At 47.0% G+C, this 26098-nt stretch overlaps 1 protein-coding gene across 3 annotated transcripts in view; it reads right to left on the bottom strand.

Moving 5' to 3' along the window:
* DUSP22 (dual specificity phosphatase 22) overlaps nt 1–26098 on the bottom strand; it is a 68792-nt gene that overhangs the window by 7859 nt on the left and 34835 nt on the right. Inside the window, exons 4-8 of one of the 3 annotated variants that reach the window (XM_003272176.4) lie at nt 17751–17800; nt 7272–7346; nt 4947–5118; nt 4380–4452; nt 1887–2412 (exon numbers count right to left, since the gene is read on the bottom strand). In XM_003272176.4, coding sequence (XP_003272224.1) covers nt 2366–2412; nt 4380–4452; nt 4947–5118; nt 7272–7346; nt 17751–17800 — 417 coding nt within the window. In that variant the 3' untranslated portion in view covers nt 1887–2365. Of the gene's footprint in view, nt 1–1886; nt 4453–4946; nt 5119–7271; nt 7347–17750; nt 17801–26098 lie in introns of those variants that run through there. The other 2 variants (XM_030817221.1, XM_012509185.2) reach the window with 2 other exon arrangements.

Here is a 26098-nt window from a genome sequence, read left to right as displayed (position 1 = left end):
TCTTTCTGAGAATCAGGAGTGTGTCTGAGGCCTGGCTGGATCCCACAGTGCCTGTTAAAATGAATATAAATTTGTCAAGTCAATGAATGAATGAATGAATGGAGAGGCAGCTGACCTAGTTAAGTCTCCTCTGATTATAGGTTGTGATTCTGAGTTTCAGGCTAGAAAAGATCTGTGTTCAAAGAAACTGAAGAAAAAACAGCATAACGGAAAGTCCGTGGACCTCAACCCACCTCATTGTACACACCCCAGGTCTTCACGGGGGCTCAGAGGTTGCCAATTCCCACCTCCAGGGTGGCCCACAAGGCCTGGCCTGGTTGTGAACAGACTGAGATCTTTGGCTTGTAACATCTAAGATGGTCAATACCATCTCAGCATATGGCCCTGAGCTTCCAGACAGAGGTCAGGAATTGACTGCCCGCACTGGATGGCCCAAAACAAACTCCCAGAGCCTGGAGAGGGCAGGCAAGGAGAGGTTCCTGGTTTCAACACTTGTGCCAACACCGCTGCATGGGCCTGGCCCTGCCTCAGTGGAACCCTCCAGAGCCCTGGGCCGGAGCCCATAACTGACTCTGCTGAGCTCCTCCCAGCTGCTTGCTCCAGCCACAGCTGGCAGCCCCTCGTGCCCTCACTCCTTCCCTCCCTGCCCACTGATTTGGGACCAAAAGATCCAGCAGGTTCCAGTCCCAGCAATGTGGACATCTTCAGGCGCATTCCGGGGTGCATTTCACAGCCCCTCTGAGCCTCGAGTGAGTGAAATACCTTCTCTTGTCGGTTTAAAAAGCTTAGGGGCAACAGTTGGGGACCTGCAGAGCAGCACGCAATTATGAGATGATGGGTGTTGGTGTCAGATACAATCCTGCAGTGAGACATGGTAGTGGGAAGTGACATTGGCTGAGAGTTGGGTGACCCTGCAGACGGCGGCTGTTGATGAAAACCTGTTTTCCTGCCGTGGCCATTGCCTCACACCCCAGGAGACACACCCACGTCTTCCTGGGCTGTGCTGGGGCCTGGCTGCTGCCTCCTGAGTGGGTCCTACAGGAGACACATCCAGGGCTCGCTGGTCTGGCCCATGAAAACACTCGAGGCACTGAGGACAGAGCCACCTGTACCATACCAGGCACGCATGTTGCGTCAGGATAAGCATTGTCACACCCGAGGTGTTTCTGCTGCCTGAAACTGATCAGTGTCCCCTCACGCTCATCGGACTGCTGCAAAGGCTAGAAGCTCAGGAGTCTGACCTCTGGGAACCTGGCAAGGTGCCTTACCTCTCTTTGCCTCTCCTGTGGCCCCCAGCCGCTCCCCTGAGCCACTGCCGGGAGCTTCAAGGCATAAGAAACTACATAAAGTCTGCCACCTACAGTCAATCAGCTCATGAGTTCACTTGCCTTTAGATCGAGCCAAACTTAACCTAGCAGAGTTAAATTTCCCTTTTCCTCCACCAGATCAGAGAAGGAAAATTTTACAAATTGACTTAAACTTTTCTTCGAGTCAGGTGATGTTCCTTCAGATTAAAAGCTGAAGATGGAATCAGAGTAACTGTATTCAATGCTGTGCAGCAGACGTACACGGCATGGCTGGCTGCATGCTCCTGTGCAAACACAGCTCATTCCAGGCGCCAAATATGCGGTTCCCACTCTGTGCAGGCAAAACATAACTAACTCTCATGTCCAAATTTCTTTCACCTCACACTGATGGCCTATTTTTCTTTCTTGGAGACATGAACTCACCTTTTGTAGCATCTGCTATAGCGCCTTCTGGAGGAAAACAGTAGCCTCTAAAATAACACCAGGAGTAGGCTTCAACTTGCCTTGGAATCCCTCACAGGCAGAAGGGCGCGTGGTGACTGCCCCTTGGCTAGGGAAGAATGCATCGCACATGACCTGAAACTTGGCTAAGTTGCCCTTTATTAACGAAAACATAGAGCTTTCGGTCAATTCCACCACAGAGCACACAAACCAGAGACAAAACCCACACCAAGGGCTATTTCCCAAGCTGGGGAATTTGAGAACACACGGGCAGAGTTCACGCCACACGACTACGCTGGGCTCGTCCTTGGGGGGCGTTCACAGGAAGCAATCACGAGCGCCAAGCAGTGCAGCAAGGCTCCTGGGATCCTTACAGGCATCCAGGCGAGGTACAGAAACCGCCACGGCAGCGGGGATAAGGGAAAAATATTTTCTCTTGCTAAAGAATATCCTTAGTTCTCAACATAAACATGGCTACGTATATATTCAGCTTCAAATGAAAAACAAGTTTATAAATCACTACTGGATACTTAAAAATAAACCCTATGTTGCTTTTCTTTTTGGCAGCACCAGCCTAAACTCTGTGGGTTTGCAACATTTCAGAAACTTCACGTACATTACAGTCTTCTGAGAAAGGCCCAGTACTTCCGAATTCCCGGAGCGGCTGTGAAGAAAGAACATTACTGGCAACAAATATTAAAACAACACTTCAAGAACTCCAAGTATACACTGAGAGGTTTGTAAAGGTGCACATATTTAAGCATTCAAGCTAATATCCTAAATCATTTTTCTGTTAACATATTTATATTTATTTTTGGCTTAGGAAAAACATGTACTTTATTGGCAAATTGTTTTAGCTGTAGATAGATGGACGATTCTACAGCCACATTCCCCTTTCCGGGTGCACATCCGGGGCCTGTGCACGTGCATGGAATCAGGCAACTTTGTTTTTCTGGTTCCCAAAAAGCTCGCCTTTGACACACCCTCTATATGCACGGGAGAACTGCTCTTCTTATTCAGGGGCTCTTTTTGTGGTGGAATTCAGAGAAACTGGGTTGCAACATCTTTTGAGGGAGAGGTCGAGCACGTTTTTTCGTTCGAGTGACTCTGCATGCTTAAGGAATTTGAGTCGGTATAAAGGACTAGACCACCCAATTGTGTACAGTGTCCCAGGATGCCTGCAGCCCCAAAGTACAAACTGTAGATGCTCTCGTGGCCTGAATGTGGAGTTTTACCCACCAGAAAGCATTACTGGAGCCCAAACTGGCGACTTTAAATAGCTCAATGATATTGGTACCTTCCCCTTTGGTTTCAAAAGCAATCATGACCGAACATTTTCAACTGCGAGGCAAAGCTGACTCGCATACCAAAACACACCTTTCCAAAAACATTCAATGAGGTAGCTCAGATCAGTTATCAAACCCAAGTGAACACCAAGAAGCTTAATAAATGCTCAGGCATTTAAAAATGCAAATTGCTACAGTGCCTAATAAATGCTCTTTCTTCCCAATTCTTGCAGGTGCATGCGAACCTTGAGGAGGGGCCCCTGCAAAGTGAGCACAGCAAGAGGCTGGGAGTGAATGAAGCTGGCAAGGAGCAGAGAGGAGGGGGCGCCCTGGCGCACCCCACTTAGGCTAAAGTGCGCCTGCCCACCACAGAGCTCAAGTGCGATCAGCTCCAGAGAACAAACACCAAGTAGAACTCAGGGCTCGATGGGCTGAAAAGTGGCCTTGACTCGAGGCGCTAGGGAACCCTCAGCCTGGTGCATTCACATTGAGATTGAGGCAATCTAAGATACTTCCCTTAAATGCTGAGTTGGTATAAGGCACTGGCCCACTGGACCAGCTGAGGGCAGCCTCTCACGTTTTCCAGGGCCCCAGAGCCACCCTCCCTCTAGAGGAGTCTGGCCCCTGCTGCCCCCACCACACCACCCTGAGTGGGTTCTGGGAGAGGCCGTGCTTTTAGCCACTCATCCCCTGAGTTCTCACGGTCTGCTCACAGGCACAGACTGCTCTTTGCTGGGTAGCTTTTCGGAGGTCGAGCTCAAATGCCTTCCATGTGGAGTCTTGGACAAAGGGAAAGGTGGCCACACCAACCCAGACAGCAATATGAATTCTGTGACTTCCAGCAGTGAGGAAGAGTTCACACACACACACATTCATGTGCACACACACACTTTTACAACATACACACATGTACACACTTAGGTGCACATACCCTCACTCACACAGGCACACACATGCATCCATACACTTACACACACCCACGTGCACAGAGCGGGGCACAGCCACTGGGCAACATCCCCGGGGGCAGCAAGCTCAGGTGCAGCCAGGGTGGGGGTGGGCGGAGCGCAGGGGCCTGGAGCAGGGCTGGGCAGTGTTGCTTGGAAGGAGCCCTGAGCATCCCACCTCACCCTGGCTATCTCCCTTTCCTGTCCTCAGCGGCCAACACCGCCGCACCCCCCGCCCAGCCGGGCACCCTGAAGACAAGCGGTGGGAAGGAAGGCAGCAGGTCCCTTGCATTAGGTCTCCGTCGTATAATTATCGTAGGCCAGCGGAGCCAGTGCCGGAAAACTGCTCCACCGCCTGGCGCCGGGCTGGGGCTCCATGCGCCCTTGCTCCTTATATTTACCCAGAATGTTTTTGGCTTCTTCTGCATCCTGCAAAGGGCTCTCTCCGTATTCTTCCTTCAGCCACTGCCGATACTGGAGAAGATGGAAACAAACCCAAAACGTCACACACACGTGCACACCTGCATCCACGCGGGCTTGCACCTGTGACTTCACCGCAGAGATGGTGCCACACATAACCAGGGAAACAAACAGCAGTGGGAAATCAGAGCTCTGTGGTTGGCCAGCCAGGGTCAAGCAAGAGAAGGAACTGCTCCTTCAAGGTGCTGGCCTAGGACACGAAAACAGGCCAGACCAAGGAAATGGTGTGTCACCCAAAGGGAGAGAAACGAGCTAGCAGGGGGTACCAGGCACAAGGAAAACGACAAAGGGTAGGCGCCTGTGGCTTCAGCAGGTGCACAAGGGATCGTGACGACTTCTGAGGGGGTGCAGCTGGGCGCCCTGGGAGCCGATGTCCTCTGCGGGCCTTTCAACTGCAAACGCCATGATGCTGGCTGTGTACGGAAAGACTGTGGGCACCGTTCAGGGGCACCTGCCTGCATGTCTGATGTCCCCTAAGAACTGCTTACCTGATGGACCTCATGCTTCTCAAACTCCTGGAGCTGTCTCTGGAAGCCCACGTTGGGGTTGGCGCAGGATCTCCCAGCACGCACGGTGTGCAGGGCATCCTCCCAGCCAAAGTCGGTGACGGTCATGATGTACGCGATCACCAGCGTCACGCTCCTGGAGACCCCAGCCAGGCTGCAGGGCCAAGAGAAGCACACATGTGAGGGCAGTTTCAGATCCCCGGGTCCATCGCCCAATCCACGTGGAGCAGGGGATTCTAAGGACCTTGTTTAGAAGGTCTTCCTGCCTTGGATTCTGTGTGGACAGCAAGCTCACTACCAGGAAGCCACTCAGCACTCAACGTACCAGGTTCCTCTGCTTCCTGGCACTGGAGTCGCATGCTTTCCTCCGCTGTCTGAGCTTCATTTATTGGTTTTCTACGGGCTGTGGCTCCAGATGCTCCCTTGCTCCTAAGCCCCTCCTCAGGTCTTTCCCATTTCCCCGGACAAACGACATAACTGAGGTACTCCAAGGAAACTTGAGGCTTCCAGGGCCTACGCGACAAACCCATTTACAAGCTACATTTGCTTAGAATGCTTCATGTTCCTTAAAAGTCTAGTTTTCTTAGCTATATGAGGGCTAGATCGATAATTTTTGAAGCCCATGATGTAGAGAAGCCCTTAGCCAGTCTTACTTTTGTACTCTTCCTGACATAAATATGCAGAGTACAGAGCAGGCACGCTGCGTCCGCAGGGTGGGAGCAAGGCACCCTGCAGGCAGTAACGGTTAGGGTCAGGTACCTGGAGCAGGCTGAGTGAGACCCGTTTTACATGTACATGCAAATGAAGGCGGTCACAGAAAGGCTGTGCTTCATCAGACTTAGAGAGTTCTAGCAACAGGTTAAGATAGGGAAGTTCAGCAAATGTCTCACTTTTAGAAAAGCCTATCTTTAGATGTACATAACTGTATGAAGTATTAATTCCTAGAATATCAGGCCTACACATATTCAAATATAAATAATAATTTTAAAACCCCACTCTCAAGTAGTGGCTCTTCACTAGGGTTTTAGATTAGAACTACTAGGAGAGATTTTAAAAGACAGATCCTCTGGGGCTGCAACCCTGGAGATTCACATTCACTAGGAGCCAGGAGAAGCTCAGGAGTGGGAGTTCCAGAATTCCGCTTTAATTGGCTCCAACTGAACCCCCAAGGTATGTTAAAGCCAAACAGAAATGAACGTTAAAATCCTACAATTTGTATTTATTACACTTTCTACTCTTTAAAAAAGTGAGATGAAAAATCATGTGATTTCAAGAACTGTATGAAACTGCAGACATCATTCTAAAAACACCTCAATTATCTAGCGTCCTCCCTGTTATGGGTTATCGGCCCTCAGAACACAATACAGTTCTCATAAGTGGCTTCTCTGGATGTCATGCACTGGGTCCCTGGGTCCCCTCTGTCCTGGCAGGGCTGCCACCAACCTCAGCAGCAATATTCCCCAGGAGTTATCACTTCACAGTCCTACAGAGCTTACAGTGCAAGAGTAACTGTTTCGGGGAATGTCAAAAGATTGTTAGGCTTTCAGTTAATTAATAACACACTTCATTCAAGACAGAGAGGGGACATGTCTGGCCCAGCACTTAGACAACAGAGCCTTGGCTCCAGAATTTTGGCTACTGGTTCCCTGAACAAATTAGCCATGTTATTAGTATGATTACGAGTGGTCATAAAAATGCCATCCCACTTTCACTAAGAACTCTCTATGTGCCAGGCACACTGCCAAGAGCTTCAGATGCATCATCCTCGGGTTAAGTGTGATACAGTAGCTTTCTTTTCACTGTGTGTGTGTGTGTGTGTGTGTGTGTGTGTATCTACACAAAATATAGCAGGACGCAAACAGACAGCTGTCACTGAACTGGGTCATTTTGGTGTTACAGTAGTGCGATATTGAAAATCCACATTTGCAATCAAGTCTCCTGAAGAAAAAACAACAGTGTCTTCAAAAAGCCACTGAGGTTTCAAGGATGAGCCTACAGAATCTGGGTCATCTGTAAGAGGCTGTTCTGATGAAATGCTGGAGGCAAGCCAGCGAAGGGAAGTTTCTGTTGTCCAGTAACCTTCACAGTCCCTACAGAAATCCTAGCAGCAGAAATGGAAAAAAAACAAAAGCAAAACGAGTTAGGGTTCTCCTTCAACAGAAGGAAAGGGTGACTAACACATACCACTGGACAAACGGAGCACGCGTTTGAGATTTAGGGTTTACAGAAACCGTTATTCACACACGGAAAAACACTTGATAGGAAGCCAAGCCGACCGGAACATGCTAAAGCAAGAGACACACGTACCAGTGTACAAGGCAGCTCTCACCACGGAGCCGGCACTCGTGAATAAATTTAATACTTTCTTTGAAATGTCTTGTCCTGGGAAAAGAAAAAAAGAGAAATGACATCTCTCTACTCAATGTATGATGAAAAGAAAATTCTACCTGAGGCTTCTTTCTTAAAATGTTAATTGATTTTTTTGTCTAATTGACACAGAATTCTACATATTTATGAGCTACAGTGTGACACTTCAATGCATGTATACATTGTATAATAATCAAATCAGGATAATTACCTGATAAATGCTTAATCACTTTAAACATTTATCACTTTGTAGTGATAACATTCAAAAGCTTCTCTTGTAGCTATCTTGAAACATATACTACATTATTATTTGCTATAATCAAATAATCCACCAGGTAATGGAAACCAGAACATGGCTGGGTGCGGTGGCTCACACCTGTAATCCCAGCAATTTGGGAGGCCGAGGCAGTCGGATCATTTGAGGTCAGGAGCTCGAGACCAGCCTGGCCAACATGGTGAAACCCTGTCTCTACTAAAAATACAAAAATTAGCTGGGTGTGGTGGCACACACCTGTAATCCCAGCTACTGGGGAGGCTGACGCAGGAGAATTTCTTGAACCCAGGAGGCAGAGATTACAGTGAGCTGAGATCAGCCTGGGCAACAGAGCAAAAAAAAAAAAAAAAAAAAAAAATACAGAAAAAAGAAAGAAACCAGAATTTATTCTTCCTGTGGTTTACTGAAAGCTCTCCCAGTCCCATGCCATCAAAACCTGGTCATACTGTCTGTGGCTGGAGCTGTCTCAGCCTTAGAATCCATTATTTACAATGCTGAGGTCTAGGGAAGGCTGTGGGTTGTCTGGAATTTTTGGAATTTCTCTGTAAGAAATCCCTGGAACACACAGTTACCACAGACTGGGGTTGGGGGAGGTTCTGGACAGACCCCCATGTTCAATCTGAGCCCCTCAATGCCCCAGCAGCACACAGGAACCCTCACACCGGCTGTGGATGGTGCAGGCCACTGTGACACAGGTGAGGAAGGTGTCCACGTCGTGTGGGCTTTCCAAGTCCTAAAAGCTAATTTACTCCTGGCAATCTGGAAAATCTAAAAGCATTCTCTCAAACTGGTCTCCCTGGACTTGGGCAGTCCTGTCTGCAGCTCAGTGGAGAGCTGTGGGGAAATGGAAATTCTGGCTCCAATTCCTCTTTGCCATTTACTGGACCATGTGGCCCAGGACAAGCCATTTATCTTTTCAGTTATACAGTGGGGCTGGTATCTCACAGGGTGGATGAGGTAATACATGCCCATATGCTCTGCAAACTCTGAAGTCCTAAACGGACTGAACGCGGTGGCACACACTTATCATCCTGGCACTTGAAGAGGCTGAGGTGGGCAGATCACTTGAGCTCAGGAATTCGAGACCAGCCTGGGCAAAATGTCAAAACTCATCTCTACAGAAAATACCAAAAAAAAAAATTAGCTGGGTGTGGTGGTGCATGCCTGTAGTCCCGGCTACTTGGGAGGCCGAGGTGGGAGGATCTCTTGAGCCCAGGAGGTTGAGGCTGCAGTGAGCCGAGATCATGCCACTGCACTCCAGCCTGAGCGACACAGCGAGACCCTGTCTCAATAAATAAATAAATAATTGAAATAAGTTCTAAATGACGACACATGCCTTAATCCTTTCTTCTTCTAACTCTTAGTTTTTCAGACTGCCCTTTTCTCTTGTCACTCATTCAGCCCCTAACCGTTCAGGGAGTGCCTGGTTGCACGGCCTTGTGCCAAGTCCCTGAGGCACAAAGCCAGGCAGGACTCAAGCCCCACTTTGGTGCACTCCCAGCCAGCATGTGTGTCCCCTGCCACTCAGACCTCATTCTGGACTGGTTTGTGGGTTAAGTGCAGACACCTCAGGGGACGGATAGCACATGTACCTCTCCAATGTCTTCTACCTTTGAATGGCTTATAAAGCAGCAAAAGTTGCCCGTGGACTAAACTGACTTCTCTTTAAACACTGATTGAGCACTGACAATTTGCCAGGGACTCTGATAAACTGTAAGACATTCAGAATGCCAGGGCACATGAATGTAATAAGAATGAGAAATTCAGGCACGGCCTAACCAACTCACCCAGGTACTGACTGCAGAAGAAACTCAGTGGCCTCACGGTAGGTGCTCAGTGAGATGAGAGGACAGCCAGGGAGCAGCAGCAACTGTCCATGTGCAGGCATGCACATGCAAACATGCACACACATGTTCTGCAACAACTGCAAGGGTCACCACAAGTGCAAATCCCTAGGGGACCAAATCAAGGACTCTGGACTCTGACCTGACATCTCTCACTAGCACATCCGCTTTTGTTAACTTTCCCAGGGACAACTGCTCCCAGATATAAACTCATAAGGTGGCTTCGTACACAGCAGGCAAGAAAGGGTTCTTGCTGTAATCCCGAAATCCAAGGTATCAGTGCTGAGGGAGACTCCAGAGCAGACGCCCGTTACAGCCAGGCCGTGAAGCCAAGTATACAGCAGAGTGGGGCACCAAGGGTGCCTTGTTGGGCAGGAGCCTGGCCCCCAGCAAAGAGCTGGGCAGCCAGCTGGGAGCTCCCCACCCCTTCAGCACAACTAGCCATCTGCAGTTGGCAGAGAAGCCTGCTGGCCTGGAGGTACTGGAACCGGACAAGACATGTCAGCTGCACTGATTTTGTTTGGGAAGGACATCCTGTCTTCCTGCAGTTCTGTCCATGTTGAAGCAATGGAAAGGCCATGGGTAGGGACTTCTGGAAAACCTTTCCCTTCCCGAAGAGAGGAAAGTGATCTATCTCTGCCCCTGACCTCCGGCCATGGAGCTGGGAGCGAGTGCCATGCTCAGAGCTGCACCACCTGCTGCCAAGTGTCTCTCTCCCTTAGAATGCCATGTGTCAATCAAACACGGTGTTCTGCTACTCATGGCCAGATTCATGCTACCTGATATCAGCAACTAGTTCAACAACGTTTAAAACCTTGAGCCAACTCATCTGGCCCAGAAGTGGCTCCAGACTGCTGGTCTGCAATTTGCCTGGTGGTTTACACCAGGTGCCTGCCCTCCCTGCAGGCCACAGTAGACAGGCCAGTGCACAGGCTGGGGCAGCTGACTGGCTGGCTGCAGGGGTGCAGCTGGACGGCACTCTCCTTGGTCCCCCAGGCTGCTCACGCTGCTGTGGCCCCCCGAGGGTGCCGAGACATTGTCCCTGCCTGCAGTGCCCGCTCTGGTCTGTTCTGTGTGGGTCTCTTTTTGGTCAGAAAGAGCCGTGTCTGTACGCACAGCAGCCAAAAAAGCAAAAGCAAATCTAGAAATGAATGACGACCGCCTGAGTAAATGAAAAACCACAGAGCATGTCAGAACACACTGCAAAGACCACACAGCAACATGAAAGTTAGCAGGTGCCCCTCTGAGTGGGGACAGGATTGGGGTCACATTCAGTTCTACGAACCTCATCAAGGTCTTGTAAAGAGGACAACTGAATCCCTTCACTGAAACCTTGGAGTGGGAACCACTTCTTATATCTGGCTTTGACATCTGCACGTCCCCAACCACAGACACAATGAAACCGGGCTTCTTACATATTGTGGGGTTGAACCTGGGTTCAAGAGTCAGCCTTGCCACATCTCCAAATACAAGAGGGGAGTGTGCTCAGCCTGGCACCATCCAAACCCACCCGTGCCCAGGGAGCCGAGTGGGCGTGTGAAGGAGCTGAGGAGGTTATGGAGAGGTGACCCCACCCTGCACCACCACCCCCCGGTAGCTCTTTCCGTCTGTAGTAAGAGTTAAGTCCAGTAGAGCCCACAGGACATAGCTCCAATCCACCACCACACTGGGGGCTTGGGCTGCAGAGCCCTTGTGCAGGCATCATGACGGAGCCATTCGCGGCGCCAGCCCAGGAGCCGGAAGGATGCCAACGAGGCGGCTGCTCAGAGCCCCACGGCGCAACTTGACTCATGGACACAATTCGGCACAAGGCCAAGCCAGAGAGAGATATTCCTAGAAATGCCTTTTCCAAGAAAAGCCCAGAGGCAGGCGAGCACACTGCCACTCTGGTGCAGGACTGCGTGTGGGGGTGTTATTTCCAGGGAAGCTGATGACAGAAGCCCCAACTCTGGTCATTAAACTCCCTCCCCCACAGTGGGAAATACCCACAGTCCTGGTCCTCCTATTGCTCAACTGCAGTTAGAAGCAGAAGCGCGAGCCTGAAGCACTATCCTACCGCAAGCTGTTTCGATGAACACAAGTTCCCTGTTCCTGCTCTCCGTTTCATCGACAGTTCACCTTTACGTCCACGCACAGCCATGTGGAACAGGCTCGGTCCACAGAGAGCCAGCGAATGCTGCACCAGCAAGCACGGACAGGACTACGCTTGCGTTAGAAACTCACCAAACAGCGCCTGGGGCTATCATGCCCACTCCTGTCCTCGGTCCTTGGAGCACACCTAGGGCAGCAGGGGCACCTCCAGGGAGAGGGGACTCGCAAAAGGCCAGCCACCCGCAGCTGTCTCCCTCCCTCCTCACAGACCAGCACCCTCTGCCTGGGTCCCTTCCTTTCTGCATCAAAGGCCAACAGCCAGTGCCCAGATGGGCTCTACTGACTTCAGAGGGTCTAGGAAAAGATGGTGGGTCAGCTTGTAAATCACACTACATGGTGTTCACTTTTGAGGCTGAACAACTACTTCTCACTCCAGGACTGCAAGATTTGGAGGCCTCAATCCCCACTGTAGGATCTAAGATGGTCCTGTCCTGCTCAAAAGGACTTTGCCTGTTGGAGTGGGAGCCCAGAGATCTGGCTGAGCACCTTGAATGGGCAGCTGGTCCTACCCCAAAAGCCCATGGTACCAGACCAGGCTGTAACAGCAGCAAAGGCCACAGGAACACAGGGTGCTCCTCCTTCCTTCAAATGATACAAAAGTGTATGTGCAAATGAAAGCAAAGGACAAATCCAAAAAGGGCAAGCATCTTTATATATAAAAAATCTGTATTTTTATACATTACATATGTAAATATATATGTTTTTGCTAAGAAAAAAATGTTTTTGCTTGTTTGTTTTCTAATAGCAAATGAGTAGAGTATTCTATCTGGGTCCAGGCTCTGGAAGGTGGTTTCATAACAGAGAGCTGCTTCCTCTTCGGGCAGAATCTGTCCACGGCCCCCCACCCACAGGCCCTGCCCCAGCACGCTTTCCAGCTGGAGGGCTGAGGGTGCAGCCTCCACTCCACCCAGAGGTAAGTGGGAAGAACGTTCCTCACCAGACAGACATGGTGGAGCTGCTCTGTCAGTGCACAGCATTACACACAAAACCAGCCCACGTTTGTATCAGTGATTCCCCAACTTTGATATTTCATGCACTGTCAACATTAAAAATAAAATTGGGGGATGCATACATTGTACTTTTCATTTTGCCAGATAAGGTCTTTTTAAAAGCAAACTAAAACAAAGAAAGGCCTCTCTACCACTTACCTCAACATCATTTCCCAGAAGAATATTTCAACAACAAAAAGAAGGACATAGTCTAAGACTAAATGGTAATTCTTTAAGTTGGATAAATGAAGTCTTATGGAAAACTGAATGCCACTTTCAGCTCCCATTTTCTCCTTGAGCAGGAGAACGTCGCCATGGGCTGGCAGAGCCCTCAGGAACTGTCTGGAAGCAGGACCACAGTAGTCCAAGGGCCCATCTAGCTCTAATCTTGCAAAAGTGCTCCTTTATAATAAAATAAAGAAAAACGTAAATGAGAGAAAAAGAGAGGTGAAAGTACAGAAGGTGTCAGTTAAAGAAAATACAGACAAAAAGATAGGGAGACAGAATAAGGCAAGGACGTTTTACCTGTTTTCAATATAGGTTCTCTGTATTGCTAATGCTTCTTCTCCCCACAAAAACCTCAAGAAATTTACAGACCTGCTAGATTCTAAAACCACTGAATGTCACAAAGGCGCTACTGCAATGATGCAACCCTACCGACTCCATAGCCTGGCAGAGATCAAATGCCCTTGGACTTCACAGAAAAAGAAAAAAAAATCTATAATTACTTGCTTCATGATGTCAAAGTACAAAACGCCAATGTAATATATATTAAAACAAGATGAGTAAATATAAGTTAATATGCATCTAACCATTCACTTTCAAAATACATTAATACTCTTTACTTGAATAGACAGAAAATATAATCACATTTCCAGAAATGCTTAGTGTTCATAAAAAACACTTTCACTTATATCATCTCACCTAATACTATAAAAAACCCTGTGAGATAGGCATTTTACAGAAGAGAGAAGAGAGGTTAAAATGACTTTTCTAAGAAATCCCAGGGAGAAAGCAAAAGCAAATAAGTATTTCCAAAGCCCTCAATTCACTAACCCATACTACGCTGGCCACTTGGGGAACACGCAGTGCGTGCGTTTGATACAAACTCTAGGATGCCTCTGATTATGACAAAATCATGCAAAACACACCACAATAGGTCTGTGGGGTTATTACAACTCTGAGAACTTGAACTTTTACATTTCCTGACTTGGCAAGGTTAGCTGGTTGGGGAACTGAGCTGAAATTCTAACATGTTAATGTTATCTCAAACCAGGTTTCTGCATTTTAAGTTCCTGGAAGATCAGAGAGGGAGATTTGAGAGGATATAGGCCAAGACAGAAAACTGACCTTTCTGGGCAGTTTGCAGCAACTGAATGTCAAGTGACAACAGCTAGTCTCAAAGGTCACACATCTCTTACTAAGCATAACTAGCCAGAATTCCTGTTAGTGCAGGGATTTGTGGGGAAAATTTTAAGATATAGAGTGTTAAATTACATCAAAGCTGGCATTCATTTTTAAAATCTGTACTTAAGTTTAAAACAATGAGCAACATAGTTTTCCAGAATTTATTTTATCATTGAATAGAGAAACTCAAAAGCATCAAGAATTTTTTAAGTGGCTGAAGAGCTACTATTTCAAATTGTTTAGGTCCTGCAGAACACATTTTCCAAGTGACAGGTAAGACTTCTTTTGCTTTTGTTAACTAGAGAAATACGAATATTTGTCGTCTGACCATCCTCATTGGTTGATGATACAGAAAGCAAAAGTTGATTGTCAGCACCTGACACTTGGTAATAAACACCTTAATAAATACCCTGAGAGAGGTAGGTTTTCTGCCTGCCAACTTGAGGTGAGTCATCTGATTACATGGTGAAAATATGCTCACCATTAAAAAGTACACTATGCCTTCCAGTAGAACACTTGTAAGAGGTAAAAAGAAACTCAAGCTATTTCATCGCCTGCCTCTTAACAAGCTGAGTCACTTAAAGTTCCGAAGTCAACTCCACCATTTCCACATAACTTTAATACAGCAAGCAATATTTAGAGTCATGGACATATGTGTGTCGAAGCCTTACTTATTCATAAGATTTGCTGTTACTAATGGGTTAAAAATAAACGTTTCCCCAAAAAATCACACAACAGCATGACTCCCAACAGCAGAGTGTCCACCTTTCTCCGCCTTTTTGTGAGCTACGGTCCTGACTTCCTTTTCCAGCTGAAACAGAAGTCTTACTGTCGTAGCTTCACTGGAGAGTGCAGCACAGCGCATCCTCCACACATAAGCCCCAGACACGGCACTGCCACACCTACCTAACCCCTAAGCCCACCTACATTTATAGTTTGCCTTTGTGACTCTTTCTTTGTCATCCAGATACATTAAAGGCCAAGAGCCAGTCATCCAGATACAAAGAAAGAGTTACAAAGGCAAACCATAACTTAACGGGACCTCTTTCCATATTTGGGATAGGAGGGAACTAATTAAAAGGGTAGGAGGAGGTGGGGGGTGAAAAATTGCTTAAAGAGTAAAACATTCACTATTCGGGTGATGGATGCACTAAAAGTCCAGACTTTGCCATTAAGCCTTATATCCATGGAACAAAATTGCACCTGCACCCCCTAAATCTATACGTATTTTAAAAAGAAAAAGTATGGGTTAGTCCTTCAGCACCAAAGGTGCCTGGAATTAGGCTGGTTTTGACAGATGACCTGAAGTGACCCACGAGACCTGGAACTCAGAGAAGAAGCTCGCATATCTCTGTCTCCCCTGTCCTTCCACGTCAGCACGTCTCCCAAGTAACTGAAGCAGGCTTCCTGGGCACCAAAACTTGTTATTGCAACTACCTTTTCTGTAACTCTCAAGATAGATTAATACACGCTGAGTAAAAACAGACTCATTTTTACAAGTGCTCAGGGTTCACAGAGAACACCTTCACATACATGACCTTGCCTCCAAAACCCCTGAGGGCAGGCATTTTCAGGTGGGAGAATGGAGGTGTAGATGGGTTAAAATGACCCGCCCAAGGTAGGTGTAACTGGCTTTACAGTTGAGATTTTCTAACATCTACACCTACTGCTTACTTGTCTATAGTGCAAGGGGCCACTCCACGCTTAAATCAGGTCACTGTCACAGACAAAGACGGCACTCGGCTCCTAGCAAAGCTGAGACGCATTGGGGACAGCTCAAGGACAGGTAGCCACCTGCACTGACAGCAGATGTCCAGAGCCCAGAGTGGGTCACATCTGAGTTTTTCTTCTAAAGAATCAAATTGCCAATCAGGTACTGACAAGTTCAACAGCATGTCAGAATCTCGGTTTGAGATAAGAGCAAAGCAACCATTCTAAAAATAGCCACCAAAACATGGGCAGAAGATTGCTATGGTCTTCAGAGAAAGGCCGTGGCTCACTTCCTTCCGTGTGCACCATGCCTTCCAACCACTTCTGTTTCTTGACACGACTAGTAACCAAGGAAGTTCTCTAATGCTGCGTCTCCTCCTTCCAGGCCTAGAGTGCTACTCTGTTTTCCTAGGAAAATCCCTCCTCCACCATCCTCAATCTTAAAGGTTCACCTTTCTGTGAAATATCAAGAGTGCATGTGGAAGCACAGCCCCTGGGGAGCACACAGTGGCTCCAGCTTCCCACCTCCCATTCCCCTCCTGATCTACCCCCCGGGGGAGCACACAGCGGCTCCAGCTTCCCACCTCCCATTCCCCTCCTGATCTACCGCCTCACTTTTCCCATGTCAACCCATCTTACTCCAGCTCTATTCTTTTTTCCCAAAAAGGTAGATCTCACAAAATTATTGCATAACCTGTGATTTCTCTGCTCTGCCCCAGTGAAGACTCAAGGTCGGCTGATGGCCGGCGTTCAGTAACTCCCAGGGTGGTGGCACACCAAGGATCCTGAACATCGGGGCACACGGTCTGCACTCCTGATTCGTAGGGTGTGCATGCTTGGGGCATAAAAGGTGAATCCAGACAAGCCTGAGGACTCCCAAATTCACAAACTTCACCACAGCCTACAACGTCCCTGTGAAATGCAGTAACACATAGTTCTAGGAGGGTTGCTGTGTCTTTGACCTGTGGCATATAGCACTGGGCCAACCTGAGAATCAGAAGCCGGACTCAGCGGCATGGGCTGCTAAGTACTTTACTTCCAGCCCCAGCCTTTCAGCCTGCACAAGTCAAATTTGTGCTTCAGGAAAACTGTAATCTACTCCACATCATGGTATTTCCAGGTCCCTTCTATACAGCCAAGAGGGATTGCTAAAGCCGTAGCTGCCATGGGTCTCCAGAGCCCTATCCCTTATCTTGCCAAATCCTAACCCTATCTGTCTCCACACGGTTTCTCCAATATGGAAAAGGGAGCAATTATGAATCTCTCTACAGGTGCAAACAGAGTTAAAATGACATCAAAGGTTTATTCGGCTATGAAGAAATAGAGGACTGGACTTTCCTAAGCCAGAACGACCTAGTCATTCAACTCAGCCAGGCCTCAGCAGCACGCTGTCCCATAAGGCAGCCGCCGGCCTCCTGGGGTTCTCAAGCCCTGGAAACACAGCTGGTCTGAACTGGGATGTGCTAAGTATGAAACAGCACACCAGAGTCCCCAGACTTCGTATGAAAGAAGGACATAAACTTGCTCATTAATTTTTTATATTGAGTACATATCAAAATAATATTTTAGATAGACTGGATTAAGTAAAATATATTATTAGAATTAATGTTGCCTGTTTCTGTTTGCTGTTTAAAATGTGGCTCCTAGAAAATTTAAAATTGCCCATTTGTGGCTCACTATCTATTTCTATTGGACAGCGCTGCTTTAGACAGAACCCAACAAATCCTTTACGGTTTTATTTCCAGAGGAAAGATGAGCATACTAAAGGTTTAAGGTATTCTTTTTAAACATCAGATCCTTCTTGTGGACATCCCATGAGTCTCTCTGCATAATGGAAGGACCAGTCAACCACAAGGAGCCTCCTGCCACAGCTCATCCCAGCCTGCCCAGCGTTGACTTCTGTAGGTTCACAGCCTCTTCCCTGGCAGGGTCAGCAAGGGTCCCATGAGCTCTGACGGCTTCACAATCTTCTACTTCTCTGACTTTACCATCCTCTGTTCATTTTTTTAAATGTCTCCAAATAATACAGAAAAAAGAAACTTACAGGTTTTGAGATGGTGAATCCGCTGCTGGGATGCACAGGTATTTAACTCCCTGCAGAATAATAAAAAGTAAATACATAAAAATAAAAACATGAAACTCAGTGGAGAAAAGTATTTAAGGAACTATTTACTCAGGTCAAAAAATAAAAAAATAAAAAGGAGAAGTTTCTCACTCGTCTTTTGTTGCCAAGGAACTGCAGAAAAACTAATTAAAGTTCCTGGTTATTTTCCGTGACCATGCGTACAAATAATCCTGCTTTGGTTTGCAAACAGCTTGTAGGTTTACGCAAAATTCAAAGGGCACATCAAAAAAGTGAAATAGTTGAGTACTTTTCAGTAAGTTTCAACTACTTTCAAAACCAGCATCTCAGATGTTAGTTTATATATTCTAAATTTTTTATATATTTCATTTAGGATTCTGAATGTTCAAAAAGGAAGCACTGTTCGTAAAAACCTTAACATAATGAGTGAAAACTATAATGTCACATGACAGCTTTCTACATCAATTTTAGTATCATGACAGCTACAATTTCACTGATGCACCAATACAACCTTTACCCTAGGGATAATTTGTTTTATTTTGCTTGCTTTTCAGGACAATAAAGGTTTATATATCAAACAAAAATACTTTTTTCTTTTTTAAAGAATGGCCAAATTTGAAAAAAATAAACTTCATATACTCCTCTATAAAACTCAGAAAAAGGTTTATGTAAATCCATGCTACAACAGGCATGCTAAATTTGAGATGTATTAAAAAAAAACTGGCTCAGAGGGACTGAAAGAATGTTTCAAAAGCTCTGTCAAGTAGAAACACAAAACATAAAAATCTGATATTCTCTTTGTAAGAGATTATAGCCTGATGAAGAATTAGATGAATCATTTTTAAATTATTCCTCTCTTAACTGCCTAATCTCACAGCATCTTGCCACCACGTCACAGACAATATTAGGGGTGCACATCAGACACTGGAAAAGTAACCAATCTTGGAGAATAAAAGCACAGATAGGTAGAAGAGTCACACAGACAACCTCAGGTTTCCCAGAAGATGGAGTTACAACGCAACACATCTTCAGTAACGAGTCACAAATAATTTTTGCATTTAATTAAACTTTTACCATGAACTCCTATTGTTAGGAATTTCTGTGCTGTATTTGCTATTAGGAACAACTAAATGTGTAGCTGCCCCTAATCCTTCCACGCCTCCTACACATTTTAATAGTTCCTGACATTGTGAGTCCTACTTTTCCAATACAGGCGCCAGATACACTTCATGTTCCAACCTCCCTTGCGATTAGGAACTCCCCACCTGGCTTCATGGATCCAAGGAAACACCCTCAGGAGTCGGATCGGCAGCTACTGAGTGGGATCCAGGAAGCACACGTGGGCTCCGTGGGCGCAGGGCGGGGGAGAGCACATGTGCTTTGCTGGGGCAGGGGTGGGCTGGCTCAGGGCAAAGTGGGCGCTGAGCTTGGGGCCAGTTTTCTGGGAATCGCTCCTGAACTTCAGCCGAAAGCCTGTTCTCCATCTATTCTGAGGGAACCATGAGCTTTGAATCTCTCTTAGTGAGAGCTCAGTTTCCTGCTGAAACTGGGTCAGAGCAGGATCTGTTCACCGCAACTAAGACCTAAGTGAGAGAATTCCTGCTTGCCTCGTCCACAATGATGAGGGGTCAGAAAAACATTCCCCCACCCAGTTTCTGTATATTTGTTTCCAGCTTTGAATCAATCTTTACACCTTCCAATAAAGGCCCTTTTGGGTCTCGAAGGAGATGAGTTTTACTGCTGTTTATCCCACATGGGAACATCTCACTTAAGACCAAATGGGCTTCGACCATGCCAAGGGTTAATTTAGAATCTGCTGGTGGAAGAGGAAAGTGAGGCAGCAGCTTCTCCCTCCTTTGCCCTACTTTGCCTTCACTTTGTCATCCCCAGTTGCCTCTTCCTGTCTCTGTCCTTATTTCTCCTGGGCCTGTGGGCTGTGCTCTGCTGGGAACACACTCGAAAGTATCTTCAAATCTAGAAGGTTTTACAGCTGGGACTTCAAGGGAAAACAAACGGAACAGGAAATATTATTGTTAAAAGTAATTTCAGTCCTTTTCTTTGTGGAGGCCAAACAAGCTTGTTGGTATAGATGCACATACATTGATCACCTCCTGCAGCCACCATTGAAATGACTCATTCACTTCTTTCCTTTTACTCTTAAGTGAGAGTTGGCAGTCGATCAGTCCAGAAGCTTGTGAAATCCTTTCCTTCCACACTCTTCCTCCACCCTCCTTGGAGACCAGCACCTCCAGACAGACCAGAAGGAGTCTCAAGTTCCCACCTTCCCTTCTGGTGCCATCTTCAGTGTCAGCGACTTCCATCTGGCAAGGAAGCTTAAGACAAGATGGAAATGCCTGCCTGTCACAGATGTTGACTGACAGCCACTTTATTCTAGCAGAATCTAAAATCAGCCTAGTCTATATATCGAGAGGAAGGAAAAAAAAAAAAAAAAAGAAGGACAGGAAGAGAATGGACAGAGGGTCTGCTGAATAGCTCTTTGCTGGCTGTAAATACCAGCTGTGGGACTGGACAGTATTGTGCTTCCTATGGGCAGTCTCCATGTGTGGTTGTGTTCCCCTTTGTGGCACCTGATGCACAAAAGGACCAACTCAGGCTGGTCCCATGAGGTAGGAGCACCTTGTCAGGTGGGCACGAGAATCTACCCACAGGAAGATGGCAAAGGCTATCTCTCCATCTGGGAACCACCCAGGATGAGGAGGTAGCTCTTGGCCATGCTGGCCCCTGCCCACATTTGCTGGGGTGGGCGTGTGGAGCTGCAGCTTCCCATCTGTGAATCCTCTAAAGAGGAAAAAAATGGCTCCCAACCACAATTCGGGGACCCCCTGCTGTTAAGGCAGGACAGATAAAAATAGAAAACCTGAGTCAAGATTATATTCTGCCCAAGACAGAATCACAACAGCAATGATAACAAGCTTCCCTGCAAGGGTGCCTGGCACACAGCAGGCACTCAGTGAAATGTCTGCGGAGTGATGAGACAGAGGATGAGTGTGAGGAAAGAAAAATACTGTAAAGCACCATTGTTTGTCCCAGTGACCACGACACGAGAGCTGGGCTTCAGCCCACACCATGCAAACGGCAAGCCACCCACACATGCTCGAGGGACACCAGCGTCCCTCCTGGTCACTGGAACAGGACGCAGCTGAGAGCCGGTTGGCGTGATCCTCAATAAGAATATGCAAACTCAGTCAAGGAAGGAGTCAAAACTGTCAAAAAGGTTCAGCTGCTCGCCACCTAAGAACATCTATTTATCTTGGTTTAGTTATTAACAAAGCATGAAAAGTCTCTTCCAAGCCACAGACTACAGAATTTGAGTTACCTTAAAACAGCTTCAGATACCTGCACATGTGTATTACTACACATGACAGTTAATTACTAATTCAGAAAGCAGCATGAGTCCCCCAGTGCCACAAGAAAGCTGGGCCCACTTAAAAGTATCCTAGTACTAATGAATAAGTTCTGCAAATATTTTAATGTGATGTGGAATAGGAGGTTTCACCAAATAGGTCCTCGAGATAGGACCACTCTCCGGTTTTGAAGTTTCTAGAAATAGAAATAAAGGATAGGATATGTTTAGATAAATTATGGAAAGTATAACACACTTGGAGGTTAAAAAAAGCAATAAAAATTCTAGAACAGGCCAGGTGCGGTGGCTCACGCTTGTAATCCCAGCACTTTGGGAGGCCGAGGCGGGCGGATCACGAGGTCAGGAGATCGAGACCACGGTGAAACCCCGTCTCTACTAAAAATACAAAAAATTAGTCGGGCGTGGTGGCGGGCGCCTGTAGTCCCAGCTACTCGGAGAGGCTGAGACAGGAGAATGGCGTGAACCCGGGAGGCGGAGCTTGCAGTGAGCCGAGACTGCGCCACTGCACTCCAGCCTGGGTGACAGAGCGAGACTCCGTCTCAAACAAAAAAAAAAATTCTAGAACAATCTGAAAAATTTGTAAGTAATAAAAATAGCAGCAATGTTTCCATTAGTACAGTGTTTGCTATAAGGTATTCACTCCTTCATACTACCTCTAATATTTGAAAAAGTAAAGATAAAACGGGTTGTCTCCCTGTTGCAATAAAATTCTCACTAAATAAATAAGAATTCAGCACTTTCCATGATGTTCCAAAAAAGTGGATTGGTGGAAAGCCAATTAACATTACAGTTTTATGAGGCTATTAAATGTCAAGTTATGGTGCTTCAATCTCGAGTACACTGAAATGCAAAAACAAGCTCAGTTAAGAAAAACAGGCTCTGTGTCTGCTTCAAGACCATCATGATTTCTATGAGGACAAAGAAACAGCAGCTGATTACGGCACTTTAAGCGGCGTAACATGACGAAGTGAGCACCAGAGAGAGGACAAGGGGGAAGAGGTAAGGAACAGTCTCTACCCGTGTTGAGGGGATCAGGTGTACACTGAATACTACTATGCCAAGCAGCATGTATAAAACAATTAGTATAAAACAACTGGTATAAAGCCATGTGATGTAAAAATTTGGAAGATGCAGGAAAGAGGCAGGAGAGATGGGGGATCTGCTAAGGAAAGCTTTCTAGTGAAGGTTTTGTGTTTACGTTTTGAAAGAAACAACAGACATCATTTGGAGGAGAAGAAAGTTCAGAAAGTATTCCAGAGGTTCTTCAAACCAGAGCTTAGAGCTGCCTAAGTCCATCTTCTCAAAAGTTCTAAATACTTCTCAGTTTTCTGTTTCAACAAGCATAGTAACCACCAAAAGTAAGGTTTTTACCTTTCTTTGGGCCTGAAACTAAAGATTACACTTAAAACGATACGGAGGCAGGTCCCTGAAAAGCAGGGCCAAGGCTCTGATTTCACGACTGGTAAAGAAAGAGATCAAACTCTCGCTTGTTTCAAGTGTGATTCTAACATTCACTGTTCTTTTCTTTCTGAGGCGTTCTAAGAAGGAGAGTCTTCTCAAGAGCCCAGCTGACATTCTACTCTCCACAAGGAAGATAAGCCCTTCAGAAGCCATGTCTCTCTCCCCTCAAAGCCAACAGAAACCAGTTACAGGACAGAACTGGATCCCTGCAGGAGCCTGTTCAAAACACAAGGAGGAGGAGAGCAAGTTCTTAAGGGCCACGATCAGGAAACCATGCAATGGAAACGTCATTTTGGCTGCTAATAAACATGTCAGCACTAGAAGCCCCAGTTTCTCATCTCAGCCTGTGCGGCAGCAGTGACAGTATGGGTGAGCCCAGGAGGGGCCTCCTCCAGCAGTGGTGTCTGCTATTTGGTACGGGCGAGCCCAGGAGGGGCCTCCTCCAGCAATGGTGTCTGCTATTTGACCATGAGTCCCATGAGGGAGGTGCCGGGTGCCCTGCTGCACCGGCCTGTGTGGCCCCTGTACAAACACTCTGTATTCACACTGACCCTCTACCACAATTAACAACTGAGTGAAACCAGCCAGTGACCCCTCAAGAGCTACTTTCACCACATTCCCAGAAGCCTGACCCTGAAAAAAAAAAAAAAAGAATTAAAAGCCAAATTTAAATTTGAACCACTCCTCCTTGATCAGAAGCAAGTTCACAGCTTATAACATTATGATGAGAAACACACAGCAGAAGACTTTCTCACTGGAGACAACCTCTCTCTACACTATTTTGTGGTAAAATACATGTAAGATTTATCATCGTAGGCTGGGTGTGGTGGCTCATGCCTGTAATCCCAGCACTTTGGGAGGCCAAGGCAGGTGAGTCACGAGGTCAGGAGTTCGAGACCAGCCTGGCCAACACGGTAAAACCCCGTCTCTACTAAAAAATAACATTAGCCAGGCGTGGTGGCATGCACTTGTAATCCCAGCTACTCAGGAGGCTGAGGCAGGAGAATAGCTTGAACCCGGGAGGTGGAGGTTGCAGTGAGCCAAGATCACACCACTGCACTCCAGCCTGGGACACAGCGAGACTCTGTGTCAAAAAAAAAAAAAAAAAGAAAAGAAAAAAGATTTACCATCGTAACCATGTAAGATGTACAGTTCAGTGGCCTTAAGTACATTCACACTGTCGTGCAACCATCACCACCACCCATCTCTAGGACTTTTTCATTTTCCTAAAACTCTGCACCTATTAAGTAATAACTCCTCATTCCTTGCAGCCCCTGAGAACCGCCTTTCACCTTTCTATCTCTATGAATCTGACTACTGCACTTTCATATAAACCTCACGGCAAGCAAACTGTGAAAACCGTCTGGCCACACTCTTGAAGATCGTAGACCCAGGAGATGGCAATCACGGACCTGAAATTGCTTTTCGATGCACACTGCAGGTTTGATGAGCTGTCTCCTCTTTGCAAGGTGTCTTTATTCCACAGAAAGCATGTGAAAATGCTCATTTACGTGCGTGGAAGCCCACCTCGGTGCCTGGCACATGCATTTTGATTATTTCTCCTCCAGGTATGACTTTCACATAGCCTATAACATTTGTAGAAATTATGTAAGGTTAAAGGGAAAAAGCAGAATTCGAAATCCCATCCCAAGGAAGATTACACCTGGAAAAACTAATGTATGCCTATGGACTAAGTACTGGAAGTCAACACAAAAAAATAGGCAAGGTCCAGCAGACAAGACCTCTCCTCTCTTTTTTGTTTGCATCACAGCAAAAGTCCCAAATAAATTACTGCAGAAAGCTGCCATGGCAGATAAATATGCTCCTTTAGTTAGGCTGCATTATTCATGTTTTAAGTCCAGGTTCTAAACTGCAGATGTATTTTCTTAAAGTGCCCATTTGCCACTGATTCTTCCTGCATCAGCTAAATTTAGGAAACCATACTACAAATAATAACTTCCAAGAACTCTGTGGTACTGATGGGGAGGGGAGGGAGCAGGAGGTCAGAGTGGAGAGACAAGATTTAGCCTCTGGTTTGATACTGTGAGACAAAATGCAAATGAGAAACTTCCAACACCTGTGACTTCTTTCAGGTTAGTCAAAAACCAACATACATTTGACTTGTCAGATCAACAGATGAGAACTCAAAAGCTTATTTTTGTTCAAGATATTTCAGTGCAAGACTAAAGTGGGCACGGTCAGAATGTTGGATTTCCTCCAGCCAGTACGGGCTGGGTTATGGGAAGGCAGCAAGGGAGATTCACTCTAGCTCCATCTCACCACTGAAAGCCCTATCAGGTGCTTTCGGTTCAGCTGGAGGACTTGCTGTTGCACACAGTTGTGACTCATGAAAACTGGGCCAGTTTCAGCAGTCACTTGACACCAAGGCATTCCATGGTATTACTTAATGAAGGTGAATCCTGAACAACCCATCTCAAAAAATTGCCATGAGTGAAAGCTGCTGCTTAGAAATCAGCAGTAGATATTCCAGGAGTATTCTCTATATGTATCATTAGGGAAAAATTTATCTTTTACAAACATTATCTGATCACACATCTCAGCTGCTGAAAAATATTCAGTGGCTCCTCTCTGTCTGCAAAGTAGGGAAGACCCATTTTCACAGTGCTTCAACATCTGTCCACAACCCCCTTCCTGACCTCACATCCATGATATCTCCCTCCTACCACCCCTCGCTCCTCAAACTCCAGCAACCCTGGGCTGCTGTTAGTCTCCCCACACGTTCTGTGCTTTCCTGCCCCAAGTCCCTGTGGTCTTCTCTCTCTGGAACAGGCTTTCTGTGTGGCTCTTCTCGGTAAAACCTCCCTGACATACCCACCAGGCTCTCTGTGGAGTCTTCCCTCGCCTCCTCGACCTCCCCCTTAGCAGACTTCAGCCCCACGCTGGGCCCCCAGACCACCAGCAGCACACAGGTGCATGGCCCGGGCACAGAGGACTGGCACTGCGTGTGAAGGGCCAGTGTCTCTCACTAGACTACCCAGATCCCTCGAACGCCCAGGGCTGTGGTCATCGTCTGTCAGTCTCCTGGTACCTCTCTCCTGTAAACGGTTCCAAAGGAAGAAAGGAATGCACGAGGAGGGACATGCCATTTCAGAATTTTAAACATGTGGCCACCAACCCAATGCGCCCCGACAGCACTGCTCCCAGGCTGACCACGGCACCTGCAGGCAGCCCTGGAGTCACCGTCCAGTGCGGGCTGGCCAGTGCCAGGCCTCATCAGGCCTATGCCTCCACCTTCACTCTCCTGCAGCTGTAAATGGGGCTCTGCTGGACGCGGTGGGTGCACGCTCCCACACGGAAAACCATGACAGGCAAAGACAAGGCAAAGATCCTGGGCATTTCTGGGGCTGCATTAAACTGGGGGCTACCCAGCCCCAAGCTTCGACCTGGCTGGGCTCCCGGAAGCTCTTAGTTTCCTCTCAGTAATACTCCTGCTCCCAACAGT

This window comes from Nomascus leucogenys, chromosome 8, assembly GCF_006542625.1.
Source record: "Nomascus leucogenys isolate Asia chromosome 8, Asia_NLE_v1, whole genome shotgun sequence".
Classification (NCBI taxonomy): domain Eukaryota; kingdom Metazoa; phylum Chordata; class Mammalia; order Primates; family Hylobatidae; genus Nomascus; species Nomascus leucogenys.
Note: the sequence above shows the minus strand (reverse complement) of the source record. Positions and strands in the feature narration are given on the sequence as shown.